A 20,502-nucleotide genomic window follows, 5' to 3' on the forward strand; every position below is an offset into this window, starting at 1 on the left:
CAATGTATTTATCTTATTTTCAAGTATATTATGTGTGTTTATTGTCATTAGTGTCACAGACTAACGGGGAGGTTCCGGTTCGGGCTTTTTACTTCCGAAGCCTGACGGAGCTCAACAAGCCTCATAGCTTGACAGTAGCGCAGCTCTGGTGTCAAGAGATCTGGTTCAGCTGTTCAGGTTCAAAGTTGCTGCTTTTAGAAAAATATGACCGTATTATTTGTCATGTCTCCATGTTATTTCGTTTTATTACCTTTGCATGTTTCTTGTGAAGAGCTCAGATAGGACGGTGTTTACAGCAGGATGTACAGGCGGATCAGTTGCTCGGCTGTCTGGCTCTGGTCTGCTCTCTCGTTCCCATAAACTCTTTCAGGCTGAATATAGAAGTGATTCCATGGAAATAACTCAGGGAGGCTCCTTTATTTACCATCCGTATCCCCGGTAGTTTTAGGCTGATCCTGAGTGAAGTGAAGGCTGCAAACTTTGCTGTGCGGCGTTAGCTGGTAGCGACAGATATTTACAAGCCATCTTCTTAATTCAGGATCGCTTGGAAATTAATGAAAACTTAAAAGCCCATTATATTAGGAAGACAACAATGTTAATAGTATTGTTTTTTTGCATCTGAAATACGACTTAGTCTTTTCTACCAGTCATGGTAACTGAAAGCGGAAAAAAGTGAGCCGCATTGGCTCCTGGAGATGTGACGTCAACGCCTTAGGTGCAAAGAGCCCATGGCAAAAGGAGGGCTTGTATAAAGAAAAGACCAAACAAAATATTTACTCTTCTTGACAAAAACACATGTTTAGGGGAAATGAAAAAGAAAATCTGAGTTTATCTAGGTGTATCTGGGACTTCATTCTCATGCCTCATAATGCCTCAGCATTGAGGAGGTGGATTTATTTAAATAAGACAGTTTAGTCAAACATATGCGACACTTAACCTGCAGAACACAATATGAAAATAAACTAAGAGTCAGTTTCAGCTGGATTTGGATTCAGATAGATCAAGTAGAAACTGACAAGAACCGGATGAAACAACAAAAATGAAAACAAATTTATTTTCCAATATAAGATCAAAATGGTCCCACACTGTGGAAACCTTTTGTCTGAGGCTGCTCCATAGTTGACACTGTTCCGTAAAAGATCAAGAATTCGTTTGGCAATTGCTTTTGACAGATTGACAGATTTGCTTCCATATAAACACAGTTTGGCGTTTTAATGTCATTTCGAAACAGTTCCTGTATCGATCACATGACTTGCTGAAACCAATAAGCGCACCAACACGGGTTTTGGTCTGTGGGCTTGATGCATGGGCCGACACATCGGTATGAGAGGCCCCATGGGCCAAAACTTACAAACTCTCTTATACTCGCTATCAAACTCTCACATTCACAAACTCTCTGACAGAGTTTGATTGCAACGGAAGTTAACTTAAAATTTCAGTTTCTGATTGGACCCCAGGCAGGCTTTTCAAAATAAAAGCGAACCTCCGGTTTATATTTGATTCATGTTTCTCTCCTGCGGCTTTAAAAATGTAAAACTTTGTGTTAATTGATTTGCTAAGGGAAATCATGTATCTGAAAATAAATTAAAACATATTATGTGGGCAAAAAATTCTGTAAACCACATATGTGCTACCTCAATCAAAATTGCTGACATTTGACATGCAAAAAAATCTTCCAGATTACATAAACAATACCTTACCAGGTACTTCTCTGACTTCAGGATGACACAGGGACACCTTATAAAACCAATTTTAACTGAGGTTGCACATATGTGCTTTACATGATTTTTTGCCCACACAATATTTTTTTTTCAGATACATAATGTCGTTTTGCAAATTAATTAACACAAAGCTTTAGCCTCTTATAGCCGCCGGAGAGAAACTTGATGTGTGAATCAAACATAAACTGGAGATGTGCTTTTATTTTGTAAAGAGACCGCCATAACTTGTGCTGTCGCCACATTAAAATCGAGTGCAGGCTGGCTTTACTGCCATTTCCGAAGAGACGGCTAGCTTTATCCCACTGATCGATGGGGTTTCCGATGCTGGCTTTCGGCTTCTAAACACTTCTGATAATGCTGACATTACTGTGGGAGCGCTGACGATGTCATTTAAAATATTAGTTGCCTCTGTTAGTCGCTGCCGCTCAGCTATTTTTCTGTCCGTGAAAACCCACCTACTCCTACCTGGGGTCCAATCAGAAACTGAAATTTTAAGTTAACTTCCGTTGCAAACAAACTCTGTCAGAGAGATAGATAGTATGTGTAAGAGAGTTTGTAAATTTTGGCCCATGGGGCCTCTCATGTTGCCGGACCCATCACTAATATTTATGCTTTTATTTCTTACTATGTCAGTTTTGGTCCTCCATAATAATCACCTCCATTTTTAAAGTGAAATAATTTTATTTAAGAGTGCTTAATGTTGCAACAGCACAAAGTTCAATCTTTATGCCAATATGTTGATAGTTTAAGATTTGAAAGTCGTCTTGCATTTCTTACACTTTGTTTGACTTTTCTCACAGTTAGTTTGTAATCTTTTACTAACTGTAAAAAAATATTTTTTATTTCTTCTTTTTTCTCCTGACCCTGTTTTTGAATTTTCAATAAAGACCAAGAAAACCAGTAAAACATTGCCATAATTCCGCATTTTAACTCAAAACGACACATGCAGCGATTAATTGTGGGTAATACATTTCATCCAAGTCCGCATGGATCACAAAAAACTTCAAGCTAGCTACATAGAGTGTGCATGTGTTTCCGGAAATACTGCTGGTTTTTCAGAATAAGACAAGAAAACTCTTTCCAATTGGATTCTGCTTTCTACTTTTTTTTTAATGAAAAGTTGCTTTAGGGACTTTAAAGGTGGAGGGCATAGCTGGCTATTTCAAGCAGTCATGAGAGGTGGGACCCATTCAGAGTGTCCATCCTCATCTGTTGTTGAATTTCTTTCTAGATTAGAGCATGAAGAAGTTTTTGAGATCCTTGAGCCTGCTTCATATTGTCAACCAGCAAGTAAGAAGCTCATCTTCACGCTTCTCGTCTTTGATTCTTCCATGCATGTTTGAGGAATCCTTGAATCTCCTATGGCAACCATTCATGGTGCCTAAACGCTTGCTAAACCCTAACCTTAACCCCTAAACCAGGGGTCCCCAAACTTTTTCCTGCGAGGGCCACATAACTGTTCACTTTTCTGTTCGGGGGCCGGTCTTAGTTTTTCGAGAAAGAAACCTTAGAAATATGCCCACGACATATTCGCGTTTGTAGATAGATTTTTACCCAGAATGCAAATGGAACAAAAACCGTGAGCGAAACGGTGACTGGTACTGACTAGTATATATTCCATTGAGGGGAAACTAAGCTTCATATCTGCTCAAGAGCCCCCCTGGTGGTTGAAGAAAAATCCGCATATATATGAAAAAAAACACTGAATGCTCTCTGGTATTGTTCAGGGGGCCGGACGGGCATAACCCGTAGCCTGGGGACCCCCACCCCAAACCAACCAAACTTACTAAGCTGTGATTAATCACCCCCAAAAAGCTGAGTACCAAGCATCAGAATATTTCCTTTTCAAATTCTCCCCAGTCCTTATGCCTTTTTGCTTGTGTCTCATTTATGTCGAGAGGTATTTTTCACTCGCAGACTAATAAAGTTTCACCACAAGACTGCACAACGACCAAATCTTAAAGGTGGTATATATTATGTAAAATGAACTTTTTTTTAATCTTTATATCACACTACAATGAAAAACAACAAAAACACCCCTGTGTCAGGATCGGTGGTTTGTTTTGTTATTTTTGGAAGCCTGCTGTTTCCCACTTCCTCCACCAGATGCCGCCTAGGAGCAGAGCCCCTGGAGAAGCATGTGGTCGAACCCAGGGACACACCTGTGGCGCATTATCTGACTGAGGCTGGGGATATTTAAGAAGCGGCGAGCTGACACTTCCTTGCTTGAGTGTTTACCTCGGTAACAAATCGTTCCAGAGCAGGGGTGGGCAACTCCAGGCCTGGAGGGCCGGTCTCCTGCAACTTTTAGATGTACCTCTACTTCAACACACCTGAGTCAAATAATGAAGTCATTAGCAGGACTCTGGAGAACTTGACTGCACTTAGGAGCTGATTCAGCTGTTGGATTCAGGTGTGTTGGACCAGGGAGACATCTAAGAGCTGCAGGACACCGGCCCTCGAGGACCAGGATTGCCCACCCCTGTTCCAGAGTAAGGCCCTCTGAGCTCTTCCCGAGATAATTGCCTCCTGTGTTTTTCCTTTTGTCAGGTTTACCTGGATCCCTCCGGGGTTTTTCCGAGAGAAGAGTCCTGTGGATCGTTATCTCGGACCGCGACCAGCCGCCAGCTCGCCCCTCCACTCAGCCTGACTTACCTGTCCGCCCTCCAACGGTTCGTTGCCTCTCCACGCCGCCCCTGGGTCTTTCTCTGCTTCCAAGAGAACTTCCGTCTGCTCCGAAGTAAGCCGTTTCCCCCTCAGTATATAAATTCATCCACCTCCCTGGATTCGCTGATACTAACCGCTTCCTCTCGTTGACAGTGGCTGAACTGGTTATCCCTTCCAGACTCCCTGCTCCGTGTTTTTTCCCCAACCCTGTCCTCTTTTCAATAAACTTCATTATTGTTTTGCACACGCGTCTCCTGGTTGTGTTCGTGCATGTGGGTGCGTAAACTGGAACCCAACATGACACCCTGGAGTGTTGCTTTGATTCTTCCATGCATGTTTGAGGAATCCTTGAATCTCCTATGGCAACCATTCATGGTCTCTAAAAGCTTGCTAAAACAAGCGTTTAGGCCTATTTCCACAAAGTTCCTCATTGGCAAAGCTGCAGTCTCCAGCCGAGTTTATGCCTCACGGAGCAGCCCTTTCCCATTACACCCCCGCCACGCCCCCACTCAGTTCCCCAGACTAGTGGCAGCGGCAATAACCAAACACTTGATGGAACTGCTGTTCTGTTGAGCTCGTCACTATTTCTCAATCAAACACCAATGAAAGTTGTTAAAGGCTTAATGGAGGAACATTTTTGTGATGAAGTGCTGAGTGTAGGAAAGAGCAGGAGCTTCTTAAAATGACAGAGGTTCAGTTTCAGTTAGGTTTCATATACAGCCTTTTTGGTAACACTTTATTTGAAGGGGTTGAATAAGACTGTCATGACACTGTCATAAACATGACATAACACCTGTCATGAACATCAATAAGCCTTCATGAATATTTATGACTGTCGTCATAAAGCATCATTTGGTAAATTATGACACTTTTAATACAAAGTTGACATTGAAAAAGTCTTTGTTATGACAACTTGACATTACCCAAGACAACATCGTTGTCATTACAACTTGACATTAAGCAAGATATTATAACTTGTCATGAATGTCATAACAGATGAATTTTAAAATGTTGTCCTTATAAGACATCATTAACAAGTCACTTGTTGTTACACATACCTTTTGTTGTCATGAGACCATTATAATTGTGACATTATCCTCCTCTGTTAAAGTGCATCACAGTAAACTATTAATAAAGATGTCATTGAGTGTCATTAATCTATCGCTTTAATGACTCAAGTAAGTGTAGTCCATTTTACTTGAGGTAACTGGAAATGTTCATGACTTGTTAAAGCTGTCTTATAAGGATATAAGCCAATAAATTCACCTGTTATTACATTGATGACAAGTTATAATTTCTTGCTTAATGTCAAGTTGTCATAACAAAGACATTTTCAGTAACGTCATGATTTACCAAATGACACTTTATGACGACAGTCATAAATATTAATGAAGACTTATTGATGTTCATGACAGGTGTTATGTCATGTTTATGACAGTGTCATGTCAGTCTTATTCACCCCCCTTCAAATAAAGTGTTACTGCATTGGTAATAACAACTGAAAATCATGCTTACTTGATTGTGCTAATAGCACTTGGCTGGAAAATACATAATACTGTCCCTTTAAATGAGTGCTTATGGATGAGTTAGCCATGAGTTAACTTGTTGATAGTCACAATAAAAATGGTGATGAATGTCAAACAAAGCAGACCAGCCGGGATTAAATCTTAAACCGCGGCGGGTATAAGTAATGAGCGGACGTTTATTTTGAAAGCCCAAGCAGGAGGTGGTTGTGTCTGACCTGGCTCCGCAGCTCTCTCCTCAGTGAAGAGTAGTTTTGGAAGAGTCGACTCCGAACAGCTGAAGCTGCTAACAGCTTTTAGCTTCAGAGAACATCTGGAGGGTCGAACAAGGAGAAAAACCGCGGTGAAAAACTCTGGATTGCTCTTTGAAAGCAAGGAAAACCGGTGCTGGTGGAAATAAAGCCACGCCGAAACGCCAGTAAGGATCTCACATTTCATCCGTGTAGGTGGTTTCATCAGCGGCTGTCGCGCTGTTGATAAAGCAGTCCTAAAACAGGTTGATAGCTGGGATTCCCAGGGGAAATCCATCGAAGCAGAACATCTGGTGAGGGATCTTCATACACACCGAGGCCGGACGGAGAGCCTGGTCACTCGGATGCTCCTCTTGGACGGCTGATCTTCCACCATGGAGTCGCTTCTGAGCTCCACCATGGGAGGAAGCAGCAGCAGGTAAATCAACTGGAACACGCTGAACTAGATAATAGTGGCGGGATCAGATCATCTATGTTTGGTGGAATAAAGCTGCTCTGGTTGCTATGGCTGCCCAAACCAGCCTCCCCAGCTGGATGGAGGTGAATTGACAGCAGGCCTGGTCTTCCATGGTCAGCTCGGCTCAGCTCACACACTGAGACTGTGGAGTGGGTCTGCCTCCCCCCAATCTCTAAAAACACTTCTTTTTTTTAAGTCAACACAGAACCATTTTATTGATAAAACACAGAAGCTGCTTCTGGCCAACTCTAGAGTGAATTATTCTAATATTCACAAATGAATATTAACATCATATAACATCAAATGATGTTAAATGTGACATAACCATAGGCGTAAATCCTGGGGGGTAGAGGGAGTCCGGAACCCCCCAATCCTGGAAATGTCTAGAATTGTCCCCCCCAAAGAAACCCTTGTATTTAAACAATATCAATATAAGAAAGGTAATAGAAACAAAGAACAAAGTAAAACTACCATTCATCTAAGAAAAAAATAAGAATTAATTTTTAGGTTCCCCCCACTATTTTTAGAACAATGGTTCTAACAATAGTTTTGGAACCAAAGTGTAGGAGGAGGAACAGCAGCGCTGCTGAACGGCACAGGCTCCATTAGAGCTGGTGAAGTGAGGAGCTAACTGTTAGCTGTGGCTCTGCAGCACTAAATACTTAATAGTAAGTAAATACTTAAAGCAAAAGATATGTAACACGTTTTATTTACTTTTACTGATCAATAGGAAGAAACACATTGACAATAATACAGTCCACAGTTCGTTATTTCATTACTTTGGCTGAGTCATGATAAACTGCCACCTTATGCCTTGGAAATCAAAACTAGCTAAACTGCTACATTGTTTTCATAGACCTAGCTCCTTTTTCTGTCGAAGGTAGCCAATATTTCAATTATATTTAGCTCTCTAACTCTTACTTTAATAAGAAGAGTTTGAAACTGGAGGGGCTGAGTGTTACCACTAGCCGACAGCAGAGGGGCTATTGCAGCTGGCAGTCAAGCAAAATAAAGTATGCCTTTATTTCTTATCATCTTCAACGTAGAGCTTTTAAAACCCAAAATAAAATCTGAATACTTTTATAGAAAACTCTGGTGCTGACCTTTAAGTTTAAGTTATGATACTTCCCAAATATTCAATTCCTACATATTTATAGGTTTTCATCCATCCAGGACATGAGCCCCTCCCCCACCCCACCCCCCAAAATAAATAAATAAAAGTTTAAAGTAACTCAAGTTATAATTTAAATAACACATAATGAATCAATATTTATGAGGAATTTTAAGTAGAGTTACTTATTAAAACTTGTTTTTATTTAGAACCTTAAGTTTTTGTAAAGGTATAGCAGAGATTAGATGAACCAAACTTGAATCTAAGCGACCTTTGACTTCTACAGGTCTCAACAGGTTGTTTACTGAGAAAAACACTTTTGTTATTCATTGCTTCTTACTACTCATTTTTGATGGTGCATCTTGAACACACAAAAAAATTTAAACCACATTTTACGTTACATTTTACTGTAACTTTGCTGACCCCCCAAAATTGCTCTTAAAAATTTCCCTGTTTGTGGTCCCCCCCCAATAATAACATGTAATTTACGCCCTTGGAGTTAACATCTTTACAATGACAGATTGCGGCATTTTGGCTTATTTTATTTTAGCGTTTTTCACAGTTCCTCCCAGAAGTACTCACACTTGTTCAAATTATTTAAACTACAATCTTTTAGGATCTTTCTGATTAAAGGTACCCTGGTCACTGTTTTGTGACTGAAAAGTAGATTGGCCATAATCCAAGAGCCAACATTTTCAGTCTGATCAGAACATGAGGATGGAGAGACCAGCAAGTGTCCAGTCAGAGAAGGCTAGGTAGGAAAGTAAGTGTTGCTTTTAAGGGCCAGGTGTATTTGGTTAACTACATTTCTGCAAGTCAGTTTCTTTGATGGTTTTTAGTTATACTAGTTGATGTATTTATATTTTTTACTTATAATAAACTCCCATGCAGAATTTTATATTAATGTAGGCATGTTATGTATCCATTGGTGCTGGTCAGAAATAATAAAATATAACTTGTGGTGTCAGCAAGTTCCTGGGTCTCATGAAAGTGGAATGTGTGGTATAGTTTCATAAGTGCTGTAGTTTGTTGGATCCATTAAGCTTTGTTGCTACAGGACTTGAAGTAGAGACAGCCACTAATCAGACAAGCCTCATATTAAAGATATTTGATTCCTGCCAGTTTCCTAAGCTCATTATTCAGGGACAGAAATGTGATAATTGGTTAAAATGCTATGGCAAAGTTGATTTTGACCGTATAAGTGTAAACAGGAGTATGCATATCTGTTCATAATTGCACATTATAATAAAAATACAAAAATTACCAACATCCTGGCAGAAGTCCAAAACAAGTTTATGTCTGAGCTTTTTTTTGCATCTGGAACACATTAGAACGGAATGATCAAGTTTGTTTAATTCCGTTATTTGACGTTTCTGTTATTTCTCCATTTTTCCATGTTCATTGCAGCTGGAGCTGGACTGGAGTTCTGATTGGCTTTGGTGGCTTCCTGGAGGGAGACATCAGCTGAGCTAAAGCTGCAACATTTTCCCTCTTCTGTCATTAACGTTGCTTTTCTTTAACATAGAAAGTACTCCTACATCAGTAGCTCAATGCTTACCTGGCCAATTTTACTTAACCACTGACAAATGTGTCAGAACCACATGGACTGAGCTGGTTTCATCAGATCAACCTAAGATCTTTCTTGATAAAATAACTCCTCGTATTTTAAGATGTTTTTCTGGTAAAATTGCATCTTTCTGCTAATATGACTGCATTCTCATAATTAAAATTGCTCATAGCCTGGCCACAATACTCCACTACCCTAACTCTACCCTTAATAGTTCTTGACACATATTTCCTCCAGATACATTTGGTATTTTGCGATGCTTAATGCAACTCGATAAAAGTTTGCTGGTTAACAAATTCAACATAAAGAGAGGCGAATATTAGACAAGCCTAACTTATGTGCCTTACCTAAAGCCAACATTAGCGAGCACAATATGATAACAGCAGATTACAGAAGAAACAGAAGATTACTTACCATTCACATTCTGTGTCCTGTCACCAAAGCGAAGCAGCAAACCCTACAGTTCGGAACAGAGTTCTGAGAGAACAGGGAGTGAGAGTCATCTGCTTTACTCAGCGCTAACCATTAGGAACACAACTAAAAACTTTGATTCGCAAGCAAAAGTTTGAGAACCGCAACCAAAGATTTCTGAAATGCACAAATAAAAGTTTGTTTTGCAAATAACTTTTTCACTTCAAAAATATAAAAATATAAAAAAAAATATATATTTTTTTTTGTTTAAAAAATCATTACAGTTCAAAACATTTTGATCACAATTTTATTTTTGTTATTTGAGATTAGATTTTTTTTATTGAATAATTGTGAAACAAATTTAACTCCATAAAATTCCACCACGCAAGCATCGAGTTTGGCAAGCAAAGATTTGCTCTGAGCAGAGACTAAGTTGAGCATGAGGAGAAGTTTTGAGTACAATCATTACAAGTTTTGGGAAGAAAAATATGAAATCCTGCTTTCAGACTGAAAATGTTTGCTCTTGGATTATAACAGAAAAATTCCCCAGTGTGCTTCCCCTTCCTGAGATGCCGGCGTTAATCTACATTATTTTTTCATTGATTTCATTTTGTCCCTTTTAACTCTCCATAGGTCTCTGGTACTGTTTGACACCTTGATATTCTTTTAGACCAGCTTGACATTGAAGTATACCCAAAAACAAATGCAGAGAGGCTGAGGCAGCAAATGAATTTCAAGATTTCATAAAAAATAAGAACAAAATCTTACAAAAAAAAACATGGAAGCACAGGGTTGTAACGCTTGTACTCAAAACTTCTCCTCGTGCTCATGCAGTCTCTGCTTGGATTCTCTGCTCACTTTTGAAAACGCCTTTTGGCACAGTCGCCTGGCAACCTCTCAGCCAATAGAATGAAAGTGAGCTACTGATTGTTAACAGCTACTGATATTAGGCAGGATTTTGTTCACCCAACCAAAGATAACATAGTCATATATATATATATATATATATATATATATATATATATATATATATATATATATATATATATATATATATGAGAGCAATAAAAATATTTAATACAGAAATGTTGGCTTAATGAAAAATATGATTAGTACCTGTTTAAAGGTTGTTATTTATTAAATAAACATTATCAGGGCCCATGCTCTGATTTATTGAATATGACTTCATGTTTCAGGACAACTTGTGATCTGCTGCATCAGAGGGATGACAATGTCTCTTTCACAGCACAGCTTGTGGTTGACCACCCTTTCCCACAGGCTTTGCCTTCTGAGAATAGCATGATAGTATTGACTAAAGAGTCAGAGTGACACTTGTAGAGACAGACATGATGGATTGAGAGTGAGCTCCCAGCTGCTATGCAAACTCATAAACCATTTGCCTCTCCATCCTTGTATTGGTCATTTTCAGGATTTTTTTTGGCTGCAACTGTCAAATATGTCTGTTTGCTGTTCTTTTTTCAAGATTTGATTTAGATGACACTTGTGAAGATAGCATAAAAATCATTTGACACACCAGATCTGAGTCTTGGTGAAATGCCGTTTCAGATTAAAATGAAGCCGTTTCTGGAAAGCAGAGTCTGCCTAATTATTGAATTGTTTACAAAGGCCTTTTTGGCAGCAGCATCCCACAGTTCAGCATATGTGACCTTTTCCTGCCTATCATGCTGTGGAGATATTTCAGCCCACGCTTCTTTCCCATGAAGTTAATAAGTTAATTCAAGTTTGGATGAATTTGCTGAAGTGCAGCTTTCTTAATTTTTTTTTGTAGATCTGTTGCTCTGTTCAGGAACAGGTTGTTTAACATGACCTAGCTCAATCTAGGCTCTGCCTGTCAGACAGCCGGAGCCTGGCCTCACATTTCACACTTAAATATTTTGGTCCTCACAAGATTTTAAATCAGTGACGGGAGATCCTCCCCACGATGTGCTATGGGGTACCTTTAAATCAATTCAAAAATACTTTATCTCGTAGGAAAATTGGATCTGAGAGAAACTATATAAGAGCAGCAAAGCTTCTGTATCTACAACAGCAGTCATGTAGTAAGCATTCCCAGACAACATAAAATAACGTAGATATTAGCTTAACGGACACGGACAGCCCAGAGACAGAGCTCAGTCAGACCGAACTCCCCTGTTGAAATTCACTTCCCAGCCGTGACATTTCGAACCAAGAAACGTTCCATCGTAATCATGCAATACGCTGTTTTACTGCAGTATTAACACAGAAAGATGTCAATCAGCTGACTATTTAGTCTGCTACCAAATAGTGAAGCACAGAAACAAACCACGAACCACTTTGAATGTAACTTGACTCAGATTTTGTCCACACAGACCAGCGACTGGTACATGTCCAGGTATCCCATGCAGCTAAGCAACATGACACATCATTAAACTTCCCTGTGATCAGGACTGTACAGGACCTACTACATAGAGATGATTAAGCTTCAGTTATCATGGAGGTTATTTGATCTACTAATGGACTGTTTTTCAGCTGTATTTGCAGCTTAGCCATTGCAATGACCTCGGACTGTAAGATGAGCTTCCAGTGTTTGTCGATAAGGGGTTTTATGGCAGTGTTGGACTTATGCTCAATGGAAAAGTGGCTGTCAGGAAACACTCACACATTTCTGATGACATTTGTAGAACAAGATATTTAAACAGCTTCCACATTCTGTTATTCCATGTGTTTTTCTCACAGCAGAGCTATTTGGCTCTGCTGTGAGAGACAACTAGTTCTGCTGTTGGCTCTCAGTGGGGATTAACCCCACTGTTATTCCTTGGCGCATATCTAGCATATTCAAAAGGAAATCCAACTCAAATACCTAAGTGTAATGCTACTTCACAAATGGTAGCAAAGCGACCAATCTCAAATTAATTTTTCCTGGCGCTCATTGGTGGAACCCACAAGAACAGAGACAAGGAAAACCATAGATGTTATTTTTATTTATTTTTGCTTGTGTTTCGGTAACCAAGTGATGACATTTCATTGCCAATTTCACTGTCTTGCGTAACTTTGAAGCAGAAACAGAAAATGCTCTGTCACCTCTGAACTTCAGTCTAGTTTTAGGTACCATCAACAGCAACCAATTGGTTGAACTTATGGATCAGGGTGGGCAGTAAGGCTGAAACAGCTCAGATAGATATGGTGGAGGAAGGCTGTTCAAGCAAACAACAAATAATTTTCATATTGAAAACAAATAACTCTTAAAATAAATTTTGTAGTGCACAGGGACCCAGTTGAGGTACACTAGGATGGAATTGATGTGCTGTTGCCCATGAGTCTGAGCTAACTGACGAGCAGCAGAGTTCTGCACAAGCAAAATGTATTTTCACCAACTTACCAGAGAAACTCTCCTGAAACACTGAGAATGAGCTACATTCAGTCCTGGAACTGCTGCAGTTTTAGTGCTGTTTGGAACTATTTGGAGCTGCATGACCCACGAGACTTCTGCATTCCAGTCTTTCTATGGAACTCTATCGGAGTGGCCAAACTCACCTCATACAATACTGGTGGGGATAAGCTGCATAGAGTATAGATGCTGCAAAAATATATTTTAAATGTATTCCACAAATGTACACACGGAATGTACATGTGTCAAGTATAAGCCAAGCTTTATTGTTCTGCCTGTAGAACAACAGGTCCACCAAGAGTCTAGGGAACTTACCAAGAGTTCATCAAGTTTTACCAAATTAGTTTTGTGGGAAAAAACATTCCAGGATTCCAGAATTTACAACATGTTGTAAATTCTATTGTGTGCCTATGGGTCTGAGCTAACCGACGAGCAGCAGAATTCTTCTGCTTCCACCCATGCTGGGTTGCTGGAATTGTGTAGTTGAAAAGAGAGAAATATTCAACAGTAGCATGGCATTTATAGCTTGTCTTAGCCCTTCTTAGCTCACGTAATTTTATGTACTAACATAAAATTAAACATTTTGTATCTAATGAACCTACATTTGTGAGTGAACAAGTTTAAATTGATATTTTTCATGTCTGAGTCTGAACAGTCTTCCATCTTTTTTCAGTATGTCAATTTCTCTGTTTTTCTGCAGACTTATGTCGGTTTCATTATCTATAAAACCCCCTCTTTAAATAAATCTGAAATATGCTTTTAATGTTTTTTATGTGATCTGATTCATGTGTTCGGTTTTGTCTGTGTTTGAATTCTAGGATTCCACAGCTGTGAAGATGACACCATGACATTAGGAGGAACATATGGATCTCCAGCACCATATTTCTCATGATGATGCACACTCACTCTGGGAAGGAAGGCTTTGCTCCACTATACCCCTTCCAGAAATGTGGGACATTAACACACTTCTCCACTGCGTCATGGGGGTTCTAACTCATCAGAGACGGTGCTAATGGAGGGTGTCCCCATGGCGAACACGTCCCTGGGCTCTGGGTCCGCTCCGCAGCCAGTCGCCCCGACAGGGAAGTCCTCAGCAATGGCCCCAGGCCTCGGCCTACCTCTGCAGGTCTTCTTCAGCCTCGTCATGGCAACCATCCTACTGGTGGCCCTTGCAGGAAATGTGGTGGTGTGCCTGATGGTGTACCAGAGATCCGCCATGCGCTCCGCCATCAACATCCTCCTGGCCAACCTGGCGTTTGCAGACATGATGCTGGCCATCCTCAACATGCCGTTCGCTTTAGTCACTGTTATGACCACCACCTGGATCTTTGGGAACACTTTCTGCCGGGTGTCTGCCATGCTCTTCTGGTTGTTTGTGATTGAAGGTGGAGCTATTTTGCTTATAATAAGCATTGATAGATTTCTGATTATTGTCCAGAAACAAGACAAGCTCAGCCCACAGAGAGCCAAGCTGCTCATTGTGATCACCTGGGTGCTCTCTTCGGTTTTCTCCTCCCCTCTGGCTGTAGGTTCCCCTCGCCTACAAATCCCCCCCAGAGCCCCTCAGTGTGTTTTTGGTTACAGCGCTGACCCAGGATATCACGCTTACGTCTTGATCCTCATGCTAGTTTTCTTCTTCATACCTTTTCTGGTCATGCTGTTCACATTCATGGGGATCCTGAACACCATCCGCCACAATGCCATCCGCATTCACAGCCACCCAGACAGCATGTGTCTGAGCCAGGCCAGCAAGCTGGGCCTGCTGAGCCTCCAGAAACCCTTCCAGATGAACATAGACATGAGCTTCAAGACCCGTGCCTTCACCACCATCCTCATTCTCTTCTCTGTATTTACAGTGTGTTGGGCGCCCTTTACTGCCTACAGTCTGGTGACTACTTTCAGTTTTGGCTTTTACCACAAAGACAGCTTTTTCCAAATCAGCACGTGGCTCCTGTGGTTGTGCTACCTCAAGTCTGCCCTGAACCCTCTCATCTACTACTGGAGGATCAAAAAGTTCCGAGATGCCTGCCTTGATCTGATCCCCAAATACTTCAAGTTTCTTCCTCAACTGCCGGGCAACACCAAGAGACGCATCCAGCCCAGTGCTGTGTACATATGTGGAGAGCATCGCTCTGTGGTTTAAAGGGAAAATCCACTCTTATAATATTGTTAGAAACCCTACTTTGAATCCATGTAACTTGCATTTGAGGTTGCTTGGTTCTTTATTTCTCTCAGTAGAAGCTCAGGCTGAAAGTAGCACTTCTTTGAAAAGCCAGGGGGCTGAGTAGCTGCTGAAGGGACAGACTCCTAAATCCTTAGAAGATCTGTTTGGAGTATTCTCATGTGCAGTCTGATATGAGAGCACTGCAGTTACCCAGGGGTTTAATCTAGGGATGCACGCATATCTGATATTAATACTGCTATTATGGGTGTTAACTGATATTTACAGATATTTTATATATTATATGTATTTCCATACACTTTTGACACTGTGTAAAAGGGACCTCACAACCTACATTGCTTTTCTACTTTAAACTCCTCATAATCTTTTGCTGCATCACTGTCAAGTAAATACTACATAGCCAACATCCTCCCCCTCTTGAAACACACAAACAGTCACCAAGATGAAAGGAAACGTTGGTCGTTTAAATTTTTCAGCATCTCTATGTTTTTGTCTAGAAAACATGAATTTAATCTCAAATCCTTTTCTCAAACATTTTTAACATTTTGATTCTGGTAGTGTGTGCTACCTGAACCTAAAGCCCCCACCTAAACCTAAAATGGGGATGATGGTAGGAGTTTGTCCTGCAATCGGTGGTTTGCCCATTCAAGTCCCACTCTGTCCACTTCTGTCGATGAGTTCTTGGCTAAGATACTTCACCTGGATTGCTTGCTGATGGTGTTCAGTGGTGCATGGCAGCCTCTGTAAGTGTGCCCTAGGACAACTGTGGCTTACCATCACCACTGTGTGAAAGGGTGAATGTCTGAATGTAGTGTGAAGTGCTTCATTGTCCTCAGGACTTCACACTATACAAGTACAGGTCATTTACCAAAGCCCCCACAATGCTGTGCTTCTATCAGTCACCACCATCCAAAAAGGAAATGAGAAAGCTTGTTTCCTTTTTGAAACAAGCTTCTCCTTTTTTCAGTGGCTCCTCGTCAGGAGTTGCAGCTTGCAATTAATCTAATCACATCAGAACCTGTTGTTTACAGGCTGTGTGTACAGATGGATGCAGTTGGAGAACGTTATCAGACATAAGTCAACTTATCACAGCTATGATAAGTTGACTTATCAACTTACCAGTCTGTTGCTTGGTGACTGAGCAGGAAGAAGTGATATTCAGACCTAAACATGTCCTTCGAGATTAAAATTTCTGCCATTCATTTCTACAAATGCCATCAAACTTTAAAATGGAACATAGAAAAAAAAACTCCATCACAGTGCTTCAGAAGTGATTTGCAGTTCAGGGTGTTTGAATGTTGGAGCATCTTATTTTTATGTTGTTAGTCACTCAACTAGTACTGAAGAAGAAGCAAAATGGGAAAGAAGCAGGAAGGTGGATCTTAAATCCCCACTGTTGGGAGTGGGCTCTGAGTAATTTCCTTCAGGTTTGATGAAGAAAATATCAAACCAGGTAAAGAGCAGGTTATTCACACTACAAAACTCTAAATTTGACTGTGTGCTTTTAGTGGTTTGTGTGGTTTAAAGCCTCCAATGCACCCACAGTGGTGGTGACAATGTTAGGACTTTGTCTACAAAATCGGTGGGTTGCCGGTTCAAGTTGCTCTGAATATCTGTTGATGTGTGTGTTATTCTATCTCTCTTTGCGTTGTTGGGCAAGGTACTTTACTCACCTTGCCTGCTAATGGTGGTCAGATGATGATTATATTGATTTTAAACAAAGGCAACTCAACACTGCCTTGATTTGAAGGAACTCTGTGTTTTAACAGTTGTTCAATTTTGATCTTCAGTGGTTCTAAACCTGTCATTGGTTATAAACAGGCACTGGTCCTAAGCAGTGCCTGGTTATGGTATAGTATAGTAGATGTTAGGGTTCTACTACCATGTTTTCAGAAATATCCTACCTTCCATCTTCATGCATGTTTACATTTACATCTCCCATTGAAATTGTTATCTCTCCCAGTCTTAAATCTTGAAGCTCACTGTGTTGGTGAAAGTGGAAGTGTGGTTGCATTTTGAGTCTGAATATGCATTTGAAATTATTCCCAGCTTGAATTATCAAACAACCATTAAAATCATCTTAAATCAAAGACACTTTGACACTTCAGTGGCTGCTTTTGTATTAGAAAAGTTTTATTCTAGTAAGAATTGAGTCCATTTACAGCTTTCAAGTCTATTATACGTTTGAACCAAAGTTGCATTGAAACGTAAGAAACTATATGAGACTTTGGCCAAAATTAAGCTATATGTCCACAGGCACAGGAACTGTGGTATCTTCTCTCTTAAACAAATTTACACAGCTGGAATTAGACAAAAATAGAATAAAGCTTTGTAGGGGTCTTATAAACAATAATTTTACTATTTGAGTATTGTATCCATTATTCTGTTCATTAAGCGAGTAACTGAATAAAAAAATTGACAAAATAAAATATTGGCACATACTGCCATAACAGCAGCATTAATATTAGTTATCAACCTTGGCCCAAATTTATGTATTTGTGGATTTATTGCAATTACTTTCCTGTAGCTTAAAAAATTATAATAACAGCTGACTAATTTCACTTTGACAAAAATTCTGCCAAAATCTTAAATTATATTCAGTTTAATAATAAAGCAGCAGGCTCACAAAGACACAAAAAAAATGTCAGTCAATTTAATAAGTGAAGTCTCACTTTGCCCAACCACTTCTAGCTTTTGTGTCCAAGTGCATGACGGGATTTGGCACCTTTCGTTTCACACAAAAACAAGTATGTTGCCACTCTTTTGTTGTGACTGGAATGGTAGTAAATTTATTTTCTGGTTTGTCTGTAAAACTACACTTACGCTAAGCATCAGCTACAGGAGCCTGCTGAATTCTGTCTATCTGCATCAGTCTTTGCTCAACCGTATTCATATACTCACCATGCTCCGAACCAGCCACTAGGCAAAAGAACTGCTATCATACTCCATGCCAGTGATTTTCATGCCAGTCTTTGGTGTCCCGATAAACGCTAAAAGCTGGACTTTATCATCAATTAATGAAATCCCCTTGGATGCCTCGGAAAAACTTGAAAATTGGAGATTATGCTACTAGCATAACCTGAACAGGAGCTACAGGAAGCTGGAAGTGAGAATGTTACGCAACAAAAATAATCACCTGTCTGTAACACACTGCGCTAAATAGTAAAACATAACTTAACAAAGCTTCGAGGCAAGTAATGTGCCTCGAGGAATTTTAATAATCAAGGTACTGAAACCATTTGAGTACCTCAAATGATTAGTGACAGTTTGATCACTTTCTTCTCCACATCTCAGCTCCTCTGGAGACCAGCATTTAAAAAAGTTGATTTTTCCGAAAAGCAAATAAAAAGACTTTCTGAACCAGGAATGCACTGAATGACCTGTGCTCTGTGAGAGAGTAATGTTTGGAAAGTAAAGGAGAGGCTGACTTTATTGATCCTGCCTGTTTCCTTGCATTGAAAATGAGTCAATGGTGGGGAAACAGCATGTACAATAGTGGAGTTTTTTTTGTTTTTGAAGCATGCAAATGAACAGCTGAAGTGCCACAGCTTATTTCAAATGTATATTTCTATTTTAATGTTTTTATTGTGCCTATTAGTTAGTCTGTTGCCAGTCAGAATGCTGCTATTATCTGGTGAAAATGTGCAATTTTGGTGTACTGTACTGCTGAATGTAATAAAGACCTAGACATTTCTTACATTGGTAAACGGTCTTCGGTGACTTTTTGCTTGTTTTCCTGCTTCAGTGAGTCTGGGCAGTCTAGGCATCTGAATTTTTTAATGCAGTAATCGAGATTGTTGAACTATATAATTTTATATCTCAGTTGCTTTCTTTTGTATTTTTCATATCATAATGACTTTCAGATAGTCTAAAAAAAAGCTAGCTAAAAAACAGGAGATGTTCCCCCATCAAGACAGGTCCAGTCTGTCTTGATGGGGGCAGACCCCCAGCGGAAGAATGGTCCTGAATAAACGGGAAGCAGTATGTTCCAGTTTGATGCAGCATTTAACTTCACATTTGTATTCAAATTTGATACAGATTTTTAGGTGGCTATTCGACCGGTCTCAGAGTCTGGTCCGCATTGCAGGAAGTAAGTTGGGCTCGATACTGGTGAAAGTTGGTCTCCACAAAAGCTACCCTTTGTCACTGATTCTGTTCATAACTTTTGTAGACAGAATTTCTAGCCGCAGTCAAGTTATTGAGGGGTTCCATTTCTGTGGCAAAATCTGAAAAAAGCAGATTTCAGATCTGCTTTTTTCAGATCTACTGGCTTCATCAGATCGTGGTATATATCTTTTGCTGCGGTTTGCAGTCAAGTGTGAAGTAGATGGGATGAGGATCAGTGCGTCCAAAATGTGAGGCCATGGTCTTGAGCTGGAAAAGGGTAGAGTGCCTTCTTTGGGCCAGGTCATGAATTGTCATGATAGACACGCTGTCATGTCTGAGGCACATAGTGTGGATGCTCATACTAAAAAATAAAATTATTTTATTGGGAAGAGTCTGTAACTGTAACAGTGAAAATTAATTTAGGATATTTTCATGTTTCTTTAGTGGAAAGTATTTATTTTTCTTGATAAAAAGAAGAAAAATCTTACATTGAATAGTAAAGCTAACAATCCACACAATTTGGACAGTTTTGGCCTGGCTCATTAGCAGAACATCATTAGCTGTAATTTATTGTTACAAAGATCAATCAAAATTATCATAAGAAATGTATCACAATAAATGATAAATTATATGATATAAGTCCACCACTTGACATCACAACCAAATAACCGCATTTCAGTCATACCTACATTAAGTAATCATGTCTCAATAGCTGAGGGTCCAGGTTTGCTTAAGCAAACTTCAGCGAGTAGCTGCTTTTTACCATCGGCTAACATCTCCTAGACACAAAGTATAACCACACAGATAAAGTACAGCCAGTCAGAACCTGGGAAAATGAACAACAGACCTGAATTGACTGAATTGCAAGTGCCAGCACGTGGGCATTGTTTCTTTCAGCTTCCCAAGGTGCTGAAAGAAACCTTAGCAGGAGCGTTGTGGGGTTAGGGAGAGGGTTAGGGTCTTTCAAATATTTAAGATGTGTTTTAGAAAAACAAATCCACAAATTGGCTAATTTTACACAAAGAATTTTGAGTTACCAAAATTCCAAAAAAATCTGGATTAGGGAATGTTAAATTTAGTCCATATCTGTAGTCCAGTAACAAATCCCCAAGAATGTGACTTGGTCTGAACTCCT

The 20,502-nt window shown here is 39.8% G+C and overlaps 1 protein-coding gene and 1 long non-coding RNA gene across 2 annotated transcripts; both read left to right on the forward strand.

Annotated features, from left to right (window-relative positions):
- Positions 1–2,602: 2,602 nt before the first annotated feature.
- On the forward strand, positions 2,603–4,632 carry LOC148153190 (uncharacterized). The gene is made up of 3 exons (XR_015761861.1): positions 2,603–3,963; positions 4,272–4,461; positions 4,542–4,632. It is a non-coding gene; the product is annotated as an uncharacterized LOC148153190 (long non-coding RNA).
- A 1,523-nt stretch (positions 4,633–6,155) lies between these two features.
- Positions 6,156–18,967, forward strand: gpr63 (G protein-coupled receptor 63). Its single transcript, XM_014973917.2, has 2 exons — positions 6,156–6,580; positions 13,897–18,967. The coding sequence occupies exon 2, from the start codon at positions 14,091–14,093 to the stop codon at positions 15,219–15,221; it is 1,131 nt and encodes a 376-aa protein (XP_014829403.2). The 5' UTR covers positions 6,156–6,580; positions 13,897–14,090; the 3' UTR covers positions 15,222–18,967.
- Positions 18,968–20,502: the final 1,535 nt, after the last annotated feature.

This window comes from Poecilia mexicana, unplaced genomic scaffold (genome assembly GCF_051168715.1).
Source record: "Poecilia mexicana isolate PSO_F unplaced genomic scaffold, ASM5116871v1 scaffold_21, whole genome shotgun sequence".
NCBI lineage: Eukaryota > Metazoa > Chordata > Actinopteri > Cyprinodontiformes > Poeciliidae > Poecilia > Poecilia mexicana.

Bases quoted from the DNA above. Each gene is read 5' to 3' on its own strand.
- gpr63 (XM_014973917.2), top strand. From the start codon at position 14,091: ATGGAGGGTGTCCCCATGGCGAACACGTCCCTGGGCTCTGGGTCCGCT.